Below are 21,775 nucleotides of genomic sequence, written 5' to 3' on the forward strand. Positions count from 1 at the left end.
GCGCTGTTACTCGGTCGAAGTCTTTCTACGGGAGCGTGCGCAATATTATTAGAGGGGCGGGACAGCTGTGACGTATATCAGGCTTATGCTGCCTTCAAAACTTTGGGGAAATCGGTATTTTAAGTCTTCATTGCCATGCAAAAGCCATCTGCATGCAAACCTTGCATTTTGCCACTAAATTGAAGTCTTAAAGTGATGAATGATGATACATGCATTTTAAAGTATTAATTTCATTTGTAAAGATATTCTCTTTTTTTTTAGCAAAAGGAATGCATTGTAAAAAGGATGTAAGCACATTCAGATAAATGCCCTGTGACTGTTAGCTATTATAGTCCATGTACTGTATCGTATCATATCATTAGATTGTGACTTTTTTATATCGGACTGCAAATAATGATTACTTTCACTATTAATCCATTCATTTCTGATTACTTAAGTTTTTGGTTTATAGAAATTCAGAAGGCAAGAAATTGTGTTATCAAAATTCAAATTCAAAGGGACACCTTCACAAGGTTTCTTGTGTCCAAACAATAGTCAAAATCTATATATTTAAAACAGCTTTAAAATAACTCAGATAATTAAAAGGAAAAAGCAACACGGCTCACATTTGCGAAGCTGCAACCCCAAGATGTTTTTAGCCTAAATATAGCATCTTTATTAACACTTGCTTGTTATTATCTGTTGTTTTACTGATCAATTAAATTATAAGATCAAATGTATATACTTCCTGGGTAACTTGATTTATTAAAAAAAACATTTTATCTTCTCTAATTTGTAAAGTAACTTGTAACTCAAGCGATCTAATAGATGCACTGAAGTAAAAAGTATTTTCCTCTTTACTATTTAGCAGTCTTTATACCAATAAACACACTTCAATCACTGCATTAAATCAACACCAGCATTTTATTTTTTTCTCCAAAAGCATGTAAAAAATAAAAACAAGGAAGAAAATGCACAAAATGAATGTGTATATTGGCGTAGAAAGGGGGTGCTTACGTTTTAAAATGTTACACTTCCATACCACAACTAAGCAATAGAGAGAAGGGGGGATAGAGGGGAAAGACTGCAAACACAGTCCAAGCGTCCTTTTGCTGTAAGGCCACCTCAATCCACAGGTCAAGTTTGAAATAAAGATTACATTTTTAAAGATGCATACATTTAAAATGTCTCGTTAACGACAGCATTGGAGAGTAAGTCCACATCAAGTATAGCACAAAAATGAAATGACGCACACGTTTAACAGTTAAAACGTTACACTGCAATCATTCACCTGAGCCTCTTGGCACCAGTGTAAAGTGTACCTTGTCTGCTCTGTTACACTGAGACGTTGCAATTCACAGATTCTGCAGTTGTACCTTGGCGAACTGCTAACGGAGAATGACAAAGACAGCATTTCTAGATACAATACTTTTGATTTTAAAGCATTCTCAGGGATCCAGAGGACCGTTTGAAAAAAGAAAAAAGAAAATGTAAATATAAAATATACATTGTCACACAAGTGGAATCAGAATCATTGAACATTACGTGTGGATAAAAAGTGGTTAGATAGGAAAAAATGGCTGCTGGTTGAATGAAGTAATCCTATGTTAAAGAGTGGGGTTCTAGAGTAAGCAGGTGTGTTTAAAAAAAGGCATGAACAGGAGATTTCTTTGTCAACATCTGTGGACTCAAAGATCTCGTTTTAAAAAGCAATAAGGTCAGCTATTTATTTCTAAGGCTTCTCTTTTGAAAAACTAGCAAATATCCATCTGTTTAAGTTTAGTTTCTGCACAGCATGCTCAAATTCACAGTAAACCTTCAGTCACAAAAAGTACTTTGTGTCATTCAAGTGTCAGTCAAGTCTAAGTGGTATTCAGACATTGTCTAAAATGAGATATTTGAATGGCTTTAGACTCATTCTTTGTATAGAATGAAAAATAGATGTGGAATTCTTTTCTAAGTGGGTAAATTTCTCTTAGGTGTTGGAATTAAATAAGATTAAAGTTGCTGAAGTGCAGTAGCTGCACAGCAGACTGAGGCAACGTATTCCAAAACTTAGAATAAAGGCTTCATTGAGTTCACAGGCAAGATATTTTCCTCTTCCTCTCTCTCACACTTCTTTTAGGCGCCACTTTCACACTTTCCCCAGTAGGGGGTGCTCTGCACCGGGATCAGCATGCAGCATGCAGGAGCACAAAAGGGGAACAATACTGTGACAAACCTTCCCTCAGACACCTACTGTTAATTTAATATCAGAAATAGGTCCATTTGCTAAGATGCATTTAGCTAATAAGACAGGTTAAGAGAACAGGAAGGCAATTATTTAAATAGGGAACCTGTCCAAACTTACTAGATGGGATTGGGGAACAAATAAAGATGGATGTTCAACAGTGACTGGACTGGATCCGTCTACTCCCCAATGAAACCTATCCAGTTATACGACCACATTTAAATACAGCCAGGGAAAAATTATCACAAGACGCCAACAACTGACAAGCGTGAAATGACAAAGGAACAAGTGATTTCTTGCTAGGCTTTTGTATTTGTAACAGATGTAACTCCAGTAATCATTCTAACTTCTCGTATACAGCTCCTCCTTTCACGCCCCGTTTCATGCGCAGAATAGAGGGAAGTTAGCAACAAAGCCTCCGTTTCCCTGTGATTATCAACATCTTGTCTGGTGATCATGTGTGGTCGTATGTGCAAGACGAGAGTACAGCGTGGTGGGGAATGTTCACTAAGTCACAAACTACAGCTCTATGTACAGACAGAATACAAAACACAATCTGAGAATTCCATTAAAATTTCAACCATAAAAGCTCAGAGAGGATCAATTTATGCCATGACATCAATCAAATCCAAACTCAAGTGCTTCTAAAAAACCCTTTAAAAAGTGATTTGCTATGCATCATGGAAACGAATAAATCATTCACAACACAAAAGATCGATACAGTCGTAAGATAAGGCTATTAAGACCCAGTCATCCCAACATGCAAGGATAAGACTCAGAGAGGTCAATAAAATAAGAACAAACCATGGGATGAAGCGACAATAATAAAACACCAAAATTAAAAACACAAGAGGTGAGCTGTTGCTGATGTGTGCGGTTATTTTACAGTACTCTGTACCCTGTTTGTTCCTCAAATATATGAAACCTGACAAACTGACATTTCTGTCTCTGACAGTGGAGTCACAATACCGAGGACTATTATTTAGATGTTTATTTTATTGAATGAGTGAAACTTGGGTGAAAATTGACCTGAGTTTATGCTCTACTGCAAAACACGGATGCTCTGTAACCCCTCTGATATGTTTGCCTGAGCATACAGATTACTTACTCACAAAATAAAAAGGGTGCAAATTATTAAAAGAATTAAAAAATAAAAGTGATTATTATTATTAGTACACTCCCCATACCAGGGAAGGCTTTTGGTCACAATCATCTACCAATTCCAAGCAGGAAATAAGAAAATACACATTAATAAAACCAAAACCCCGAATATATCCCCAAATTATGTTTAAGTGGTCTGATTATGACTCGCCAGTCTTTTTCTAGCCGTTTGTGCATGTATCTGTTCTGATGCTCTTTAAAAAGCAAGTGAGCGCGTGGGTGATTTAACAGTGCCCCAGCATATGAGGCATGTGTTCATCGTGATGTATCGGAGGTGTAAGGAGGAGGAGAAAGGAAGAGACAGGGCTGGGATGGGACACAGGCAGACATGATTATGCCGTCTTTGTTATATTATCCGTCTCCTTGGAGGCCCAGAGCTCTTTGTGCTGCTTGCGTCCGAAGCCCTCGTCGTAGTTGCCTTTGCTTTTGAACAGCTGCTGAAAGTGGGGTTTACAGTAGAATTCGCCTTGAAGAGCTGCGAAGGTGCCAAGGCTGCCGGGAGGAGGAGAACAACACAGTTTAGCACATATCAAAAAGGAGCGATTAGCAGAAGGAAGTCAAGTTAATACACAGAAGAAGAAATCACTATATATAGTCACCTGAGTTTGGCGTTGCAGTGCTTGCAGCAGAAGCATGTTGAATGGAAGACCATGTTGTTGGCAACCAATCTCTCCATTGGGTAGACTGTCTTCTCACATGATGTGCACACTTCCTTTTGGGTTTTAAAGCTGAAGGACTGAACATAAAAAAAAAACCTGATTTACTATCAGACACACAAACAGGCAGGGATCTAGGCCTCCATCCTCAGTGAGATGAAAGCTAGCATTAACAAAAGACACAAAACACAGGAAAGACTTCCTCTGCTCTCTTCTGAGATCAGAGGCTGGTGAATTTAAAGTGGAGTAACGCACACAGAGGAACAGAGAACCACGAGGAGAGAGAAGATGCATATTTACCTTAGATCGCTGGACAGGTTTCTCCTCAGTGGTGTTCCTGGTGTCCTGAATAAACAGAGGAAAACAAACTTAAACAAGTGTGTTGAAACTACTGTTATACTCTAAACAACAACACATATGAACTGAAATAAACAGTAGATAGGATGGGAGAAGATTCACTCATGTATTTCTCACTGTCCTCTTATTACCTTTAGCGGTGTGTTAGTTAGTATTGTAAATCTAATCTCTTGTTTTCTAGCCCTCCTTCTATTCGCTCCATCTGTCTCTTTGCACCCCTGGGAGAGGATCAGGTGCCTTCTGTCTGGTCATGTGAGCTGAACTGTTGGACACTCAGCATGGGGCTGCCCTCAACATAGCAGAACAGCTCAGCTCCAGCCTTCCAGTTAAGGAACTTCACCGGGCACTATCACCAATTGAAGTAGATTTCTCAGTGAAATAACGAGACTGAAGCACGTCTTTTTTTTGCATGTAATGAAGCATTTCTTTCATTAAACCCTCCAATCACATGTTTACCATTCAGCTCTCTGGCTGCTATTTAAGAGGTCCTTTACGCTGTGTTGATGTTTCTGTCAGGTAATTACAGTTTTGGTCATGATGACAGGAGGAATTGAAAGACTTCCCCTTAGGCCCTCAAGAGGTTAAGAAGGAAAAGAAAAGCTTGCATGATCACAGGCCTGAGGAAGTTACAGACAAGTACCGACTGTATCTGCCCTCATGAGTATTGCAGCTGGTCTCCAGCACAGCTATATCTTTAAGCAGGGCTAACAGGTAATTCAAGCGGATAATGCACAAACAGAGAGACATTCAGACGTGCATGTACACACTGCCATGGAAAAGCCAGTGTGCAGGAAAGAAGGGCAGCCTCTGTTTAGGCCGGGGAAAAGTCCACTGCAGACTTTGCTAAAACCCCGTTATGTAAGGCAGTTTGGCTGGAGCCGGAGGAAGTGGTGGAGGTGGGTGGGTTGGGGAGGTGGTGTGGCTGAGGGTCTGCAACTAGAGTTGCAAAGAGAAAGAGATCTTTGGAATCACAGGCATCAGCTGATATTCACTTTTGCCATTATAGTTTTGAATTGCAAAATCCCCTGCTTTTATGCAAAATAACAAATATACCGTGCCTGCCTCAGTGATGGGAATGGAAGCATGATGTTTGTGCATATTGCTGCTGACATCAAAAGCCATTTAAACGATCATGGTACTTCTTGATTTCTCTATAAACAATTCTTTTTAACTGTATCTGTATTAACTGTATAAAGGCTGTATCAGGCAATTTTGTTAAACTTGCCATGAAAATAAGTTAAAAATATGGGTTATCAAATAATCTGCACCTTGTGTCCAGTCATCCTGTCTTTAGAAAACATCCCTGCTGAGACCAGCACAAAGTTTTCCATTTATACACGATTGATGCTGACAAAGGGGTGCTGCTCACTGATGTACAACACTACTCCAAACCAATGGTTAGCAATTTTTATGCGTCAGTATATTTATTGCCACATTTTCCTCCCTTATATGTACTAGAGCTCGACTGGTGTATCAGTCACCTGATATTATTAGTTGATATGGGCCATCACATATATAAAAACTATACAGAACATCTAACCCAGACAGCCAGTTTGTTATTTAGAACTAGCTCTGAGTGCAACATCTGTCAGCCCATCATCATTTTAAAATTCATCCTGCTCAGTTGAGTGGCTGTCTTTTGGTAAGCCATACACACAGAATGAACCTCTGTATTGTAATTTGCATTATATTTTTGACCTTTCAGTCTTAATGCACCATCAAACAACTGAGTAGCAGGAACACTAGGGTGTGTCTGCACTTATGAGAACCGGATGTCATGCTTTTGAAATGATTGGCTCATTAAGAGTAAGGCCATGCGGCTTCCTGTAGATGCAATCACATCTCAGTTGCCTGCCTCCTCTTCATCCTGATTCCTCTTGAGCTCAGCTGATTTGTTGCTGCTAGCTAACTAGCTAGCAGACAACTTACGCATTGCTGGTTATGTAGCAGCCACTTCCTGTTGCTGCAGTAAAACCAATGATCATCATACTTCACACAAGACTGAATGTGTAAAGTTCCCACAGAGCCCTCACAGAGGTTTACTTCAGTGGGAGGTTGTGAGAGCAGGAAAATGAGGTCAATAGGTTCTTAATCTGAGCGTATGAAATCATGAAATTAAAGTAGCCTAAAAAGGAAAAGTGATCTGACTGAAGGCACAAAAATTGCCAAAGTTTTTTTTCTTTGGTGGAAAAAAATGCAGCAAGTTTAGAAACCATGTTAGGGGGTAGGCATGCATTCCAAACACACAGGAACACAGAGAGAGAGACAGAGAGGCAGAGAGAGAGAGAGAGAGAGAGAGAGAGAGAGAGAGAGAGAGAGAGATCCAGGAAGACTTCAGATTAGCTTGTGCCATCTTGTCTTGTTTTTACCTTATATGTACATGAATCTACATTGTCACAAAACAGCTTGAAAGTGGCAGGAAGTTGTTGTGACACGTGGCTTCCTCTGTCATGCAGAGGTAGTCCTAACTAACTGACTTTCATGCTAATAGATGACTGCTAACGATGTTCTGCAAGTGTGCTTTAGCTGAACTCATTCAACTTATAAAAAGCTAAAAATAAAAATGCTCCTGGCTAATACAAAAAAAGAGACAAAATAACACGATTAGGGGCCTTTATGAGCACAGAACAAGGTGTTCAATGTAAACATAAATAAAAGGTTTGTATTCATCAGCGTTTAAGCTGTGAAGCAATTTGACATACCAGTGTGTGAAAAGCTCGAGCCAGCTGGAGAGCTGTATCTCACCAAACAAAGACCACTTTCACACAAGTGCTGAAATCTCTTTCAACAGAGGTTCAACTCTTAGTTTCTCACTGCATCACGGCCGCAAACACAGAGCCCTTGCTTCAATTTTAAAGACACCTACACGTCTTTGTCGATGCGTATGCGTTTCTGCGTTCATGTTGCAAACGCCAGGAAGTGTTGGACGAGACCAATGGCTTGTCTGTATGGTAAATATGAAGCTACAACTTGCACCCAGTTAGCTTAGCTTAAAGATACAATTTCGAAGATTTGAATTTGTGCTCTTGAGCGCCTCCCACTGGCAATAATTGTAATTGCGAGAGCACTCTTCCCAGTTTAACCAGGTGTCTACGGCTGGCTCCCTTTGTCATGGTTCTAACTCTTGATTTTCCTTGCTTTCCTTTTTAGACTGTTTGCTTCATCTGAGCGTCGAATTTGTTTCTTTTTCTTTGGATTTTCACTTAATTTTGAAGTTGTATCTGTAGTCATCGATCTTTTCTTTGTTTGTTCAGCCATAGTAGATTACCGTTTACTCGCAATGCTTACAGAAACCGGAAGTGCAGCAGCTTAGCTCCGCCTACCCTCTCTGGCAGACCAACCACTGCTGGGTGATGGAAAACGCGTCACTAACTGGGCCCGTCACTTGTGATAGTGTTCCGCCAATGTTGCCACAGACGCTCAGTCCATAATTATACAACAAATTGCAAATGTAAAGGCTTTCATCAGTTGGCCACAGGTTCAATCACCACTGTGTTAACTCATTCGGTGATAGATCGTGACTTAAGACATTTTTTTTAATGAAAAAGTTGGAGATTGTTACTTTAACATTAAGAATGGCAACTGGGAAAAATCTATTTATCGCATACAACCTGTTATGTAGTGAGTTTGGTAGTAGAATTTTGTTCCTGTTTGACAAAATCGTGTTGCACTAATTCCAGTTTTTATGCTGCACTTAGCTACATATTTGCAATACAGACAGGGAGGGGTATGAATACTCTCATTCAGACATTGCAAAAAGCAAATCAAGTGTATTTCTCAACTAATACTTTAAAACAGTAATCAGTTATCGGCTACTTAACATTTTTATCTTCACACTGACTCGTCAATGGTGAGGGTGCTCCCCAAAAAAATCATTACTCTCCCAAACACCACTGCCTTTTCCCCCCGAGGCCACAGACCACCCGTGTGACAAGAGAGTTAAATGACCCCCAAATCTGCCCTCATTCTTTCAACATCAGGAAAAGATGTAAAGCATTGAGAAGTTGAAGATGTAGTTTAGAAAGCATGCAATATCAAAATAATGTGTGAAAGTCTTGCACTGCTTTGGATGTCAAACAGACGGCAAACAGACCACTCTTGTGTAAATTTCAGTGTTTACAGGGGCTATCTGCTGACGTAAATTTCAGCCATTTAGAGCAGTTCTAAGAACTCTAAAGGCTATTACAAGGGTTAAAGGTCAACATGTTCATGAGGAGTTCAAATGGGAAGAAGCTCTTCAGCTCTTTTTTGCTTTCCTAGTTGTGACGGACACAGCACCATTTGATAACCCCCCCCCCGTGCTTCACACTTGATCATAGCTGAATACGCACTGTAACGCACGATTCACAGCAACAGGCCCTTAGAAGGGAAGGCAGGCGCTATATTAACAAACGTCTTATGTCATTAAAACAAGGCTCCCACTCTCTCTCATCCCGTATTTTTATAGACGTCATCATTGCTTAATCATTCGGGACAGCAGAGTGGAAACAAGAGAACAAGACGTCGGGAACCTCATCCTTCAAAACAAACTCAGCAGTGCTAAACGGGCGATCCAGTACTTGCAGCATAAACCACAAATCTTGAGTTTAATATTTTTGCAGATATAATCTCCCTAGATATTTCACTTTCTGTCCCTGCAAGCCATGGCACTGATCCAACACCTAAAACACCTGCTGCAGGGAAGATATATAGGCTTCTCCTGACAGCCAGCCTCCATCAACTCTGAACATGATGAGACAAAGCAAGATATGTGGACAAGATTCCTGGGAAGAAGAAAAAACTCAGGCCTAGTATGAGGTTTAAAAAAAAACAACTGTTCTGTGATGGAAAAGTAGCGCACCACAGGGTTTTGACACTTGACAGGCTGAGGAAGTGATGAAAAAAGGCTGCAACAGATCTTTCTGAGTGCAGACAACGGTTCACCACACCAGTCTGCAGACTAATCACATCTGGGAGCGTGTTAGGGCTCGGTCAGTTACTACTTCTGTTTTTTTGAGCTTCCATTATGCAATGAGAAAGTGACACGGCAGTTTTCTGTATCTGAAGGCACAAGGTATCGAATGTCTGCGTGGCTGATAGACACTCGGTTTTCCACTTCCTGTCTGGGGAGGCTGTTAAAGTCTAAATGAAACCTTTTAAGGATGTAACTAAATATGCAGCAATGTTACTATACTATAACAATTAGTTGGGTAATTATTTATTGATTTGGATCTATATATATATATATATTGATTCATTGACCAAAAATCATTGATATAAAGTGAAAACATCAATCTATCTATCATTTTATGCAACTATCTCATTGTTTTCCAGAATCCAACTATCACATTGTGATGAAACTCGTAATTAACACTCATATAGTACTTGAAAGTTAAATTAGGGCAACAAATATCTATTATTTCCATTGTCAATACATTTACCAATAATTGTTTTATTTTATTATTTTAAAAAATAGTGAAAAATGCCCATCACACTTTCCTAAAGCACAAGGTGAGGGCTTGAAATGTGAGATTAACAGCACAAATGCAGCAAAGCCTCAAATGTAAGAAGCTGAAACTTAGGAATTCCTCACATTTTTGTTTGTAAAATCAAAATAGTTGCAGATTATTTTTCAACTGAGTCACTTGTTTGCTAATCAACTAATCAGATCAGGTCTAAATGATTTAGAATCAGAGAGCATAAAGTTTTCATAAGTGTTATTTTGTTGATTTTAGGGAGAACTACTGCCTCTCAAAAGTATGGGAAACAGCCCACTCACATTTTTATAACCATACATGAATAATTTCTGAGAAGCACGCTCCCCTTTCAGCTACAGAAAGTGATACTGATAGTTTAATGTGGAATTAGCAGTCAGCAAGTTTTGCTGAGAAAACCATGGGTTCTGCACTGCAGTGTCTGTGTAACTAGCTTGAAAAGAAAGCCCTCAGTGTTTCCTGAAGTTGGTTCTTTGAAGAAGTTGCCTGAGGACAAGTCTGGCCATTTGTGTCAGGACCATGTTTTTACCTTGTCTAATACCAAGCTACGAAGTGGCCCTATTATTTAAATTCATAAAATCAGACAGCCAACTACAGTGTTCAAGACTGTGATGTTATAACGACTAAAAGGTTGGTCCTGGTATGCTGCAGCAGCTGCTCAGTTTATGTTTTCAGTTAATGTTGTCAGAACCAAACCAGTGATGGCCTGTGAAAGAATGCAATGTAGCCCTAGAGCCTGTGTTGACTTGACAATGCGAGGGGACGCTGCCTTCTGCCGAGGACGTAGAAGAAGAAACAGCTTTAAGTGCTTCGACTGATCAGATGTTATCACAGGCTCCAGAAGAGTAGAACAATTCACAATCAAATTCTCCTCCAGGACTGGAATTCAGGAGAACATGCCCCATCCCGTCTTCAAAAGAAAGAGAGGATCTCACATGCAAATATCTGCTCTGTGAAATTTCCATCACACACTGAAGGCTCCTTAACTGCAGACAGGGACAACTAAGGGACTGGGAAATCATGTTTTGGATTTTATTTCCCCTAAGAAGCCATTTAAAATTGTTTTTTCCCAAAAGATTAAATGTGGATTATTTGAGTAGATTCTCACAGAGCTCTACAGACTTTAAAATGTGACTCCTAAGAAGTTTATTGTTGACTATTGATAGTGTGAGAAACTATACACAAAAGGCAATATGCCCTAAAGTCTTTTAAAACCAGGTTACCTACATCAGCTCAATGCTGAAAGTCACACAGATGCAAACAATATGGGTGTTTTGTTGTGTTTACGTTGACAATTCAAACTGGGAATATTTACACTAAGATTTGAAAGGCAGAGAGCTGTTCTAAGACAGACAAAGGTGACTGCACCAAACAAAAAAATCTAATCAATCTACCCTAATAAATAGAGAGCAATGAAAAGTATTGGCTTTGGACATCTTACTGACACGGATTGAAAAAGTCTAACTGCCTTTCATTTTCACTTTAAAATCAGTTATTGTGTAAATGTATTTTCAAATTCTGCATTGTAAATGTTTCTATTGGGTAGTTATGTTTCCTTACCGCCATAGTTTCCCTTTGTCTATTGTATGCACCATCAGACGAAGGCAAATTCCTTGTGATTTAAAAAGACTTTGGCATTAAATCTGATTCTAATGACTGAAAAATAATGACCTCTTTTTACATAATTACTCGGCTTGCTAAAAATGAGACATTAGTGCGCTTCACACATCATAAAACAATCAAATAAAAAGACAATAAATGCATTATATCACACTGAGAAACATCTACGCCTTTTTTAGATCTGAAAGGGTTTTGTGTTCCTTTGCTCACACGACCACCCTGACTAGACTTCTCATCTGCAAGCACCCACTATCTGAAATACAACAAATTAATGGGAATAGGGGAGAAAGGGACAGGTATGTAGTTAGTGAAAACAACTACTCTGACCATTTTCACCTGCAGCTTTATCGCCTGGACCTGCTGGCGACCCATTTACTACTGTTCTGCACATCTGACACCGGGAAAACACCCCCTCCTCCCAACATATGGCACTTCTGACATGTCCACCAAATCAGGTTTTTGTGCCACTAATGGTAATTGTTTGACGGAGAAGCATATGTTCAAACCCAATGAATGTTATTAGTCCTCACAGCAGCTTTTGTACAAACTGCTTTGTCAAAATCCGCACTATTATTTTTTATGTCATTTATTTATTATTATTTATTTTAGACACGTCAAATTGCAACAACAGCTTCTTAAATCCAGCAGAATAGTGACGTAAAGCAGGGTGTCAATCTGTGCTGTCAGCTCGGACTGGAATTACAGTCAGGCAGCCCACTGACGGAGGCAGGAAATGAAACTGACCATATACTTACTTAAGCCCTTTCGCCATATGCCAGGGCTATAATGACAGACTGGTGTAAGTGTGGTGCCCGGGATGGATAAAAAAGTGGTTTTAGCAGACCACAGAGCAGTGTGTAAACTGCTAGACAAAACAAACACAAGAAATATATGCGTATGAAGAGTGAAACACATGCTTTCTTCCACCTGGTGTTGAGTTTTTAATCCAATGCTGATTTACGCAGAGATTTAATCCAGTCAGTCAATCATTCGTTCGGTATGACTCAGCTGAATATTTCAGCAGCTGCAGGTGAGTTCATACGCTGCTGTGGGGATTTTTGTTCCCAAAATGGGGTAAATTCAGCATAGGCCCCATTTAGAGGATGTTTCGCTTTGATTCATGATCTTTGGTTATAAGTTATGTGCTGCACATTTCCTGGTTTATGATTAACCTTGGTATGCTAGTTATAGTACACCATTATACTGTAACATAAAAAGGCCTACTCTCTTTTAGTGCGTGAATTAGTAGAGTTAAGTAATGACCAGTAACCTGATACTGTAATATGAGCACATGGTGATGTGAATAACCAGGTTTCTCATGTTTTTCTAAATGTCAAATATCCTGAATTAAATGAAAAGGCAGGATAAGACTCAAATTAGAATACTAATGCAAATATAAACATGCTTAGCCCTGCCTCAGTCACAATGTGGGTATTGTAGACCAGAGCATACTCAACTAGCTTAAAGCGGATTTAGTTCTTTAGTTTATGTTTTTATTTCTTTAAATGTGCTTGTGTTGTGATCTGGGGGTTAAATCCCTTTTACAGATAACTTCACTGTCTGTACATGCTTGTTTGGGAAAAGACATTTATGTAACACTTCGCAGGTTAGAGCCTAGTTATATCACATTTGGCAACAAAAAAAAAAGCCACAGCAATATCATTTTGCGAAAACAAGACAAAAGAACAAAATTACAAAGCACAGTAAAAGCCAACAAATGTATTAAAAATTAGCTGATAAGAAGATAAATGGACATATTTTAATGACTAAGTGATAAAATTAGGGCTTTCAAAAAAACTAGGATAAGTTGTATTAGATATATAATTTAAAGGGATGTATATTAATTAGCCAGCAAGCTAGCTAACTAAAAGACGTTAAAACAAGCGGCGCATTGCTAGCATTTTGAGGAACACGACGGCGGGCGATACAATGTAATACAAGACCCTCCTCTAATGTTACCTCCACCAAATACTTAATTCATATCCTAAATTAATACTGCAGCTTAAATTACAACAAATTGGCGGCTGGTTAGCTAACAATTGTACGAGTGGACAGACATCATCACCTCACCTCATCTCACATAAAAAAAGAGGCAGAGAGGAGAGCAGGGGAGGGAGGGGAGGCTGCAGACACACACACGGTGCAAACAGACGAGAAAAAATACTTACCATCTGCGCTTCTTGTTTGCGACACGCTGGCTGATAACGCGGAGTCTGTTCACTCAGTGGCTGGAGGTTAATATCTGCGCTCTCATTCACTTCTCTAGGAGGCTTTGTTGTAGACGCTGGTCCCGGTGCCGGTGAATTTCTACCCTCCGCTTCGCTTCACGTCTGGGTTTTCAACAGAACGTTTTTTTCTCTCTCCGGCAGGATGTCGCACGCTATTGGTTCTCATCTGCCTCTGATGCATTCAGGGGTTGTCGGACAAATCTCAACTATGAGTGGAACAAGGATGTCACTGTCAAGATTGAGTATAAAAAATAACCTTTGTTTAAAGAGGTTTATAAGTGACATTGACGAGATTAATACCGCTTGTGGTTTGATGGCGCAAAGTGTTTTTTTTTACTAGTCTCCTGTTAATCATTTTGTTTGATATTTGTGCTTTTTTAGCCCTCGTGATGTGGTTGTGAACATGTGCTGTTTTGTTTCCGTTTAGTCCATATCGATGCCATAAATAGATCTAAAAACTACTACAAAAAATGTTTTTTTTAAAAGTTCATTTTATATCATGTATAGATAATTTTAACACCTTGCTTCATTTCTGCACTGTTTTTGTTCCAAAGGGAAATTTTGTCTTCAAGATCACACACAAAAATGTACAAATATGGAAAACATATGCTACCACACCAGCACATATGAACTTTTCATGTCTATCTGTTACAGAATAAAACAATATTTATAATCTTTATTCAAGTTATGATATGATATATCAAACAGTTGGATTATTGAAGCTTTTATAGCCTCCAGTGTACCTCTTACTGTTGCTTGGCAGACATGACTGAATAAAGGTTACAATGGTAAGTTAATTTTCCCTACTCTGTGCTAAAGTCTGATCACAAAGATAGTATCTATGACAATATTATAATGGTAATTTAACTGACAAAAACAGTCCAATTGGAACGACTCTCTTCTCTCCCACAACACCGGATTTTTAAAGCCACCGTCTTCTTTCCTGGTCTTTGCTTCATGTCAGGTCGCAGGTCTATATGTAAAGTCAAAATTTCTAATACACAATAAAACAATATCAAGTACAATTTATTTCATGATATAGCACATTTAAGAAAAAGTATGAAAGATGAATTTGGTGATAAGAGTATTTATAGTTTTTTAAAAAGCAAAAGCCAAAGACAGAAAGCAGATACAAAGGTAGATGCCATATGAGTCTTTTTAATCAAAACTTCACATTTTCCATGTGTGAATGAACACTTGAAATTCCTCTCATACAAACAAATGCATCTTTTTGAAAAACATTTCAAAAGCATAGAGAGACTAAATGCCAAGGAAAGGCACTTCACTAAAACTTCAATACCAGACACAAAGAAAGCTATACTCAGTTTTTAACATGTATGTTTGTGCGACTGTCACAGAGCGCCTTCATAAATGAAACAGTTCTAAGAGTAAGCTTTGTCGATTAACAAAATGCAAACACACAAACACAGTTGGCAAAAGATCCAAAATAAAGTAACCAGTTTGCAAGCACAAAGGCATGTTTGGAGCTCAGTGAGAGGAAAAAAGACATCAATCAACACAGCCTAACAGCAGGATTCATTACAGCTCTATTGCTTCACCCTACTGACTTACAATAACAACAGTCTTGATGGTATATGTACAGTGACTGTCTCTGAGCTGCTTGTGTTGATCTGCCTGACACACTATGTTTAGCTCTGACCAAATGATGAGGTCCTAACCAACATTACAGGAGCATCATTACACTTCTATTCAAAGTCAGCAGTCCTGTGCTTGTGTCAGCCCTTGATATGCTCAGTTGTCTGCCTACACAAGAGACAAGCTCATCATGGAGCAGTTGGTTGCACATTTTATTCTATGGATGTTTTGTTTTGTTTTTTTCATGTTTTAGTTGTCCCACCTGCTCTTTCTACGTTTTGGTGGTTCAGGAACAGCAAAGCTATCATCTCCTCCTCTGTCCCTCCCCTCTCCACTCCCCCTGTCTCCCCCATCCCTGTCACTCCTCCGATCTTCTCTGTCCCTCCTGCTTCCATCTCCATTGCGACTATCGCTGTGGCGGCCGCTGCTGCCGCTGTAGCGGTCCCGGTCCCCATAGCGGTCTCGATCTCTGTCTCCATGGCGATCGCGGTCTCCGTAGCGATCCTCTCCGCTGTGTCTATCGCTCCTGTCGCTGTGGCGGTGGTAACTGTCGCGTCCCCTGTCTTCACTGTGTCTGTCACGTGAGCTGTCTCTCTGTGAGGGAGGAGCTGGTGGGGGGTAGCTTGGCTGTGAACTGGTTTGACTGGTGGGCACTGAGCTTAGGGAGCCAGCGCTGGTGAAGCCGGCCATAGACATGGTGACCTGGGACCGTTCTGAACCATTGGCGGACTCTGTTGGTACAGAGCTCAGGCTGCCTGCACTGGTCCAGCCTGACGAGCTGTTGGACTTGGTGCTAAGCTTTGGAGGACCGCTGGACGCAGCCACAAAGTGGCTTTTATACTGAGCCTAGAAGAAAAGGGCAAAAAAAAAGATCAGAAATTAGTTGTATGAAAGAAAATGAATCATATCAAAAGCATTTATTTTAGGTTCAGCATATTATAAAGATATAAAAATAACAATAACTTTATTAACTACCAAAGGGTATAACAAGTTATAGTTATAGTATACATTATGTCTAAAGTTCTACCTGGAAAGCTTGTTTCATCGCAGACATGCGATCTCCCATTGCCCCGGTGTTTGTTTTGGTGAAGCCTTCGTAGCTGCTAGAGGAAGACAACACGCTGCTGCTGCCACTGCTGCGTTCCTGCAGAGACAACAGAGACTTACTAACATTGCTCTGAATTTTCTCCAGATATCACCACAATTATCTGTATTCTTAATGAGGTTTATTGATTTTTGTTCATCTTAAAGTGCACGGTATTTACTATGACAGTGCCATTATTACTAACTTACAGAACTTTCAGCCCCCAGGCCAGGTCTCTCTCTGTAACCAAGACCCCCTCCGCCAATATTCAGCTTCTTTCCTTTTCCACTCTTGAAGCGGGATTTCCTGAACCAGGGATTCTAGGGAAAAATGTGAACAGAACAAAGTTACAACCATTCACATCAATAAAAAACAATACATTCACTTTAAAGCCTTTTTTTTTAATTCTTTGAGTGATTCATCTAACCTGCATCGCCAAGTCCATCAGTTCTTTGGAAACACCTTGATTAGCTCCCTCTAGATTTCTCACGAGGTCACCAGCGAATGATGTGTCTTTGTTATTGAGAAGAGTGTAAGCAACACCCTTCTCTCCAGCACGACCAGTTCGACCAATCCTGTGTGTGTGCGTGTCGATGTCTCTTGCCACATCGTAGTTCACCACTGTGCGAATGGATGGGATGTCCAGACCACGAGCTGGGAAGGAATAAAAACAGGAATGTTAAAAGATGTTAAGTTGAAACTATAGCTTTGCAACTTTGCTCTTGATAAACAGGAGACCAACACAATACAGAGAGACAAATAAGGGCCTCATGCAAATAATCCAACATACAGCGACAAAGAAGGAAAGAAGATGCAGTAGAAAACTATTTCCAATGCCATCACAACCTCCTCCTCTTGTACTCACCAGCTACATCAGTGGCCACCAGAACAGGCAAATTCTTTTTCTTGAAGTCGCTGATGACCTTGTTCCTTTCACTCTGGTCCATGTCTCCATGCAGGAGGCCCAGGCTGTAGCCCTCCTGGGTCAGATTAGTAGCCAGTTCCTCACAGTTTGCCTTTTTGGTGACAAAGATGAGGACTGAGCCAGAGGAGGTGAACTCGACCAGCCGCTTGGTCAGCCAGCCCCATTTGTCTGACCCGAGGGGCAACATCTCCACCACCTGTGTCACATCCTCATTGGCCTGGTGAGAGAAGAACCGTAGGTTATGAAAACATGGAATCGGCTTAGTTTCTTTTTGTAACTACAGCTCTAAATAGATTTAGGTGTTTGCTGCATACCTCTCCAATGTCTCCCTGCACCACACGGATTGGATCTACCAAGATGTCTCTCGCCAGCCTCTCTATCTTCTTTCGGAAAGTGGCACTAAACAGAAGAGCTGTGAATGACATCAACAGTTATTAACACACTCTTAAGCCTTGCTGCTTATGACACTGAAACATTGTCTTAACGCTTAAAGAAACCCACTTACTCTGTCTGTCTGGGCGAACATGGCTAGCAATCGATCTAACCTGATATTCTGAAACGAAAAGAAATATTAGTCTTCAAGCATAAAGCATGCTGACAAAATCGCTGTTACAGCACAGAGAAATCCAACTCACCAAAGCCCATATCAAACATGCGATCAGCCTCATCAAAAACCAGGTATGTCACTCTCTGCAGGGACGTGGCCTTCTTTTTAACGTGGTCAATCAGACGACCCTGCGCAAACACAAACAATAAAAAAATGTATTGCAGCAAAAGGAGTGCAGTTTATTGTCTGCTTAAAAGGCAGGTCAAAGTTAGTAGTCTTTTCTCTTACCGGAGTGCACACCACAATCTCTGCTCCCTCTTGCAGAGCTTTGGCCTGCTCCCACATGCTGCCTCCTCCATAAACAGCCACAGAACGCAGTGAGTAGGCTTTACCAAAACGCTTGCATTCTGTATGGATCTGGCAAACATTAGAAATGACACACATCAGTCAACCAGCTTGTGAATCAATAAATATTCTTTAAACAAGTCCGACTCAGTCCTGTCCCATTGCTTACCTGCTGACAAAGCTCTCTGGTGGGACACACAATGATTGCGATGGGTCCTTCTCCGGCCTCAAGTTCCTTTTGGTCCATGATGTGAACCAGCATGGGCCAGATAAAAGCTGCAGTTTTACCACTGCCAGTTTTTGCAATACCAATCATGTCGCGTCCAGACAGAGCTATTGGCACACCCTAAAATCCCAGAGACAGAAACAAACATCAATCACGAAATAACATTTCAAGTTGGATTGTGATGCAACCTTTTAGACAAACTTGCACTATACCTGGCACTGAATTGGCGTGGGTTGAGTGTACTCAGACTTGCGGATTTGGTGCATTAGCTGCTCATCAAAGCTGAAGTGGGCAAAACTAGTAGAAGGTTTTGGAGGGGCAGCACCAGACACCTACGACCAACATGAAACATAAGAAGAAATCAAACCACAACAAAACCGAATGACCAAATCAAAGTAACAATGACGTGTGAATCGTTTCAGGTATAAAACATCTATATACTAGTGTTCATGAATCCTGAACTTACCCTCAAGTTCAGTTTGTGCCTTAAATCCAACACCTGTGTTCCTGTCAGGTTGCTGAGCTCTTCATGCTCATTGTAGAAGTTTTTCTCATAGGGTGGGTAATCAATCTATAGAAAAAATATAACAATCCCTTATATATTTTAGAGACATAAATGTTGATCCACAGGTCAGGCCTGACTTTTAAACTGTATATTAGCATTGTTAACTGTACCTCAGTGTGGTCAATTGGAGGGAGCGGCAAGATGATTTTCTTGGTGGTAGGAGCAATTGGGTTCCCGTCACTGTCATAGTCAATGTTTTCCTCCTCTTCCTCTTGGGTCAGCCCAGCTGTAGGATTCTCTGCCATGTAGCGGAAGTAGGCTTCCTGCAGAGAGCAGAGCATTACATGTGAACATCTGTGCCTGTTTGCTGCTTATCACAGCATCCAGGCACCAGTAACCAAAAAATACCTGAGGAGACATTCAGCTTTATAACAGAAGGAAAAATTACTTTTCACAATCCTATATGAACTATCCTCTCACTTGCTGACGTAAAGCAACAATTAAAACATGCTTTTATATTCTGCACAAGAAAAAAACATTTCAATAATGATGCTAAATGCAACCTGCGTGGTCAGATAGAGCAGGAGGCAGGGCCTTTATAAGATTAGAGAAGGTAAATTTAGGGAATGTTTGGTCCGAAGACTTCACTGATCAACCATGTAGTGGATGAAGAACTTTGGAGGGCTCACTCACTTGTTCATCTTCCTCTTCAATGTCATCACGAATACCCCTGAAATGACAAGCGGAGAAAAAAAAAACTTCCCTGCGGCTCGTTCATACACCCAAGACAGCCCACATCCCACTCTGACTAAGGTCACCATGCTTACCTGATGATATCCATCAAGTCAGCGAAGACATTGCTGGATGTGCAATGTTCTAAGCCAGTAATTAAAGGAATTAATAATTAACTTAAATCTTAATTGCTAATGGTAGTAAAGAGGCTTTTTAAAAGCAGTGAATTGTACAGCAGTAAAATGCAAACTAACAGTATGATTGTCACAAATAGGTGGGATTATACTTTCACTCAGTTGTGGGCTATTTTTTTCTTTATGATCAAACTTCAATTTAAGTACCTCTCTAAGGACCTTTGACGTGACAGAAGAATCTAACAAATTAAAGATGTGAGTACTTTTAAGTCTTACTTGGCTGTCTTTTTCTCCTTTTCCTTTTCCTCGAGTTTCCTCATGTCTTTAGCTGCCTGGCTCTGCAGGAGAAAAAAATATCAGTTAAAAAATCAAAGCAGGTTTGAGGTATTTGTAGACATATATACTAGTTTGTCTAAATGTAATTTTATTCTCACCTCAACCTCTGCCATGAAGGCATCCAGTGGGTCATCTTCACTGTCTGAGCCACCACCAGACTGCATCTGCTGCCGTGTGGGTGAGTTCTCAGCTGGGATATATGGTAGGTCAACATTGCTGCTGGACTCCTCTTCATCATCTTCGAAATAACTTGTTGAAAATGAAACAGATACAAACTTAAATCACATTATGCACTGATAGTTATCTCAGGGATTTAACTGAGCATAAATGTAACAATGTAACTGTAACAGTCGGCACGCACGGTTGGCGCATGCACATTAAGTTTAGGAGAGATGTTATACTCACGCATTTTCCTCATCAAAATTGGCTCTTTTTGTCCCGATTTTGTAGAATGATGGGAGTTGCTGGTTCTTCCCGTATGCCCCACCTGAGCCCGTGGCTCCTAATGATGTGGGAGAGTTCTGAGGAATGGGAGATTCCTCCTTTTTCCCTGCAAGGGAAAATCCTCCAAAACCAAAACCTCGCTTTACACCTGGACCACCTTTGTTCCAGTTCATGGCTATGCTGTCAAAACAAGAGTGTATATAAGCATCAAAATCCATATTAATATAATTAGAATGCGTAAAACAGTTTGGCTGTCTTGGTTCTATATTAAAGGCACTGCCATTAAAATGTGTCAACACATGTCTGAACCATGTAAAGGTCTCTTCAGGTTACCAATTAGTCAACAAGGACCACTTATAGAGAGTAAAATATGTTTGACGATGACAGTGTCACTACAACAACAATCGATTAGTCACAAGGTAATAAAATTAGTAGCTTTGACAGCAATTCAGTTTGCTGTTTTTGGTTATTAGATTTTTAAATCAAATGAATAAAATGTCGGACACTTTCGCTTTTTACTGATGTGTTTTCATTTATGGTGACTTCGTATAGCCCTGTACCGTTAGCAACACAGTAGACCAGCTAGCTAAACAAAGTCATGTGTGCATAGGCATATACGGTATCTATAGCTGTGCAGGTTGAACATAAGCCGAATGTTGTCAGAAATACTCGCAGTTAATATGATATTGAGTCAAACTTCCATGGAGGTACGAATGTTTGCTAAAGGGCAAAGTACATTCGTCGGACATCAATTAATTTGTGTTTCTTGAGGATATAACGTAATCAGGTTTATAATCTGAAATAGCCGCGTTTATTCAGAGCCAGCTAGCCACATGCTAAATACGACGGTACAAAGCAACACACCATTATGATTTAGCTTCATATTTAACGTAGCTGCTTTGCATTAATGAATTTTGAGAAAAATACAACACAACAAGTACAGTCTATTTATACATAGTGTTAGCGTTAGCTCAAGGCCGCAAAACGAGGCCGAAATGGGGGTGTACATCGCTGGAGTAGACATTTCGCTGTGGGGTTTAGTTTGGGTGCCATCACAACCCCCTGTGGTGTACCATTAACATTTTTCGTGGACTGATGTATCGATAAAATTAAAACAATAGTAAACTTGCCGTATTTACCTGCTTCCAAGGCCAGTAAAAGCTCCACTGTTGTCAGTAGTCCAAGCTGTGCTTACG

At 40.1% G+C, this 21,775-nt stretch overlaps 2 protein-coding genes across 3 annotated transcripts; both read right to left on the minus strand.

Annotated features, from left to right (window-relative positions):
- Window positions 1–884: 884 nt before the first annotated feature.
- Window positions 885–13,806, minus strand: limd2 (LIM domain containing 2). The gene is made up of 4 exons (XM_069676387.1): window positions 13,646–13,806; window positions 4,327–4,371; window positions 3,970–4,106; window positions 885–3,862 (listed from the first exon to the last, which is right to left on the minus strand). Exons 1-4 carry the CDS (start codon window positions 13,646–13,648, stop codon window positions 3,703–3,705), a joined length of 345 nt encoding a protein of 114 aa, XP_069532488.1. The 5' UTR covers window positions 13,649–13,806; the 3' UTR covers window positions 885–3,702.
- A 1,041-nt stretch (window positions 13,807–14,847) lies between these two features.
- ddx42 (DEAD (Asp-Glu-Ala-Asp) box helicase 42) lies at window positions 14,848–21,775 on the minus strand. Of its 2 annotated transcripts, XM_069676192.1 has the most exons (18): window positions 21,719–21,775; window positions 20,541–20,759; window positions 20,234–20,384; window positions 20,076–20,137; window positions 19,627–19,663; window positions 19,104–19,256; window positions 18,895–18,999; window positions 18,641–18,760; window positions 18,372–18,548; window positions 18,146–18,274; window positions 17,946–18,045; window positions 17,816–17,863; window positions 17,625–17,722; window positions 17,251–17,527; window positions 16,813–17,039; window positions 16,595–16,705; window positions 16,329–16,445; window positions 14,848–16,147 (listed from the first exon to the last, which is right to left on the minus strand). In XM_069676192.1, the coding sequence occupies exons 2-18, from the start codon at window positions 20,750–20,752 to the stop codon at window positions 15,551–15,553; spliced, it is 2,721 nt and encodes a 906-aa protein (XP_069532293.1). In that variant the 5' UTR covers window positions 20,753–20,759; window positions 21,719–21,775; the 3' UTR covers window positions 14,848–15,550. The 2 variants fall into 2 exon arrangements, with proteins under 2 accessions (XP_069532293.1, XP_069532294.1); XM_069676193.1 differs by lacking the exons at window positions 19,627–19,663; window positions 20,234–20,384; window positions 20,541–20,759; window positions 21,719–21,775 and having other exon boundaries at window positions 20,076–20,136.

Source organism: Semicossyphus pulcher, unplaced genomic scaffold (genome assembly GCF_022749685.1).
Source record: "Semicossyphus pulcher isolate SPU_LCO1_2020_fin unplaced genomic scaffold, fSemPul1.0.p SCAF_25, whole genome shotgun sequence".
NCBI classification, from domain to species: domain Eukaryota; kingdom Metazoa; phylum Chordata; class Actinopteri; order Labriformes; family Labridae; genus Semicossyphus; species Semicossyphus pulcher.

Coding starts and splice junctions, on each gene's coding strand:
- limd2 (XM_069676387.1), bottom strand. Junction 4,107..4,326: donor AACCTGTCCAGCGATCTAAG/GTAAATATGCAT, acceptor TTTTATGTTCAG/TCCTTCAGCTTTAAAACCCA. Junction 3,863..3,969: donor CACTGCAACGCCAAACTCAG/GTGACTATATAT, acceptor TCCTCCCGGCAG/CCTTGGCACCTTCGCAGCTC.
- ddx42 (XM_069676192.1), bottom strand. CDS start 20,752: ATGAACTGGAACAAAGGTGGTCCAGGTGTAAAGCGAGGTTTTGGTTTT. Junction 20,385..20,540: donor AATTTTGATGAGGAAAATGC/GTGAGTATAACA, acceptor ATTTTCAACAAG/TTATTTCGAAGATGATGAAG. Junction 17,723..17,815: donor TGTTCGCCCAGACAGACAGA/GTAAGTGGGTTT, acceptor TGTCATTCACAG/CTCTTCTGTTTAGTGCCACT.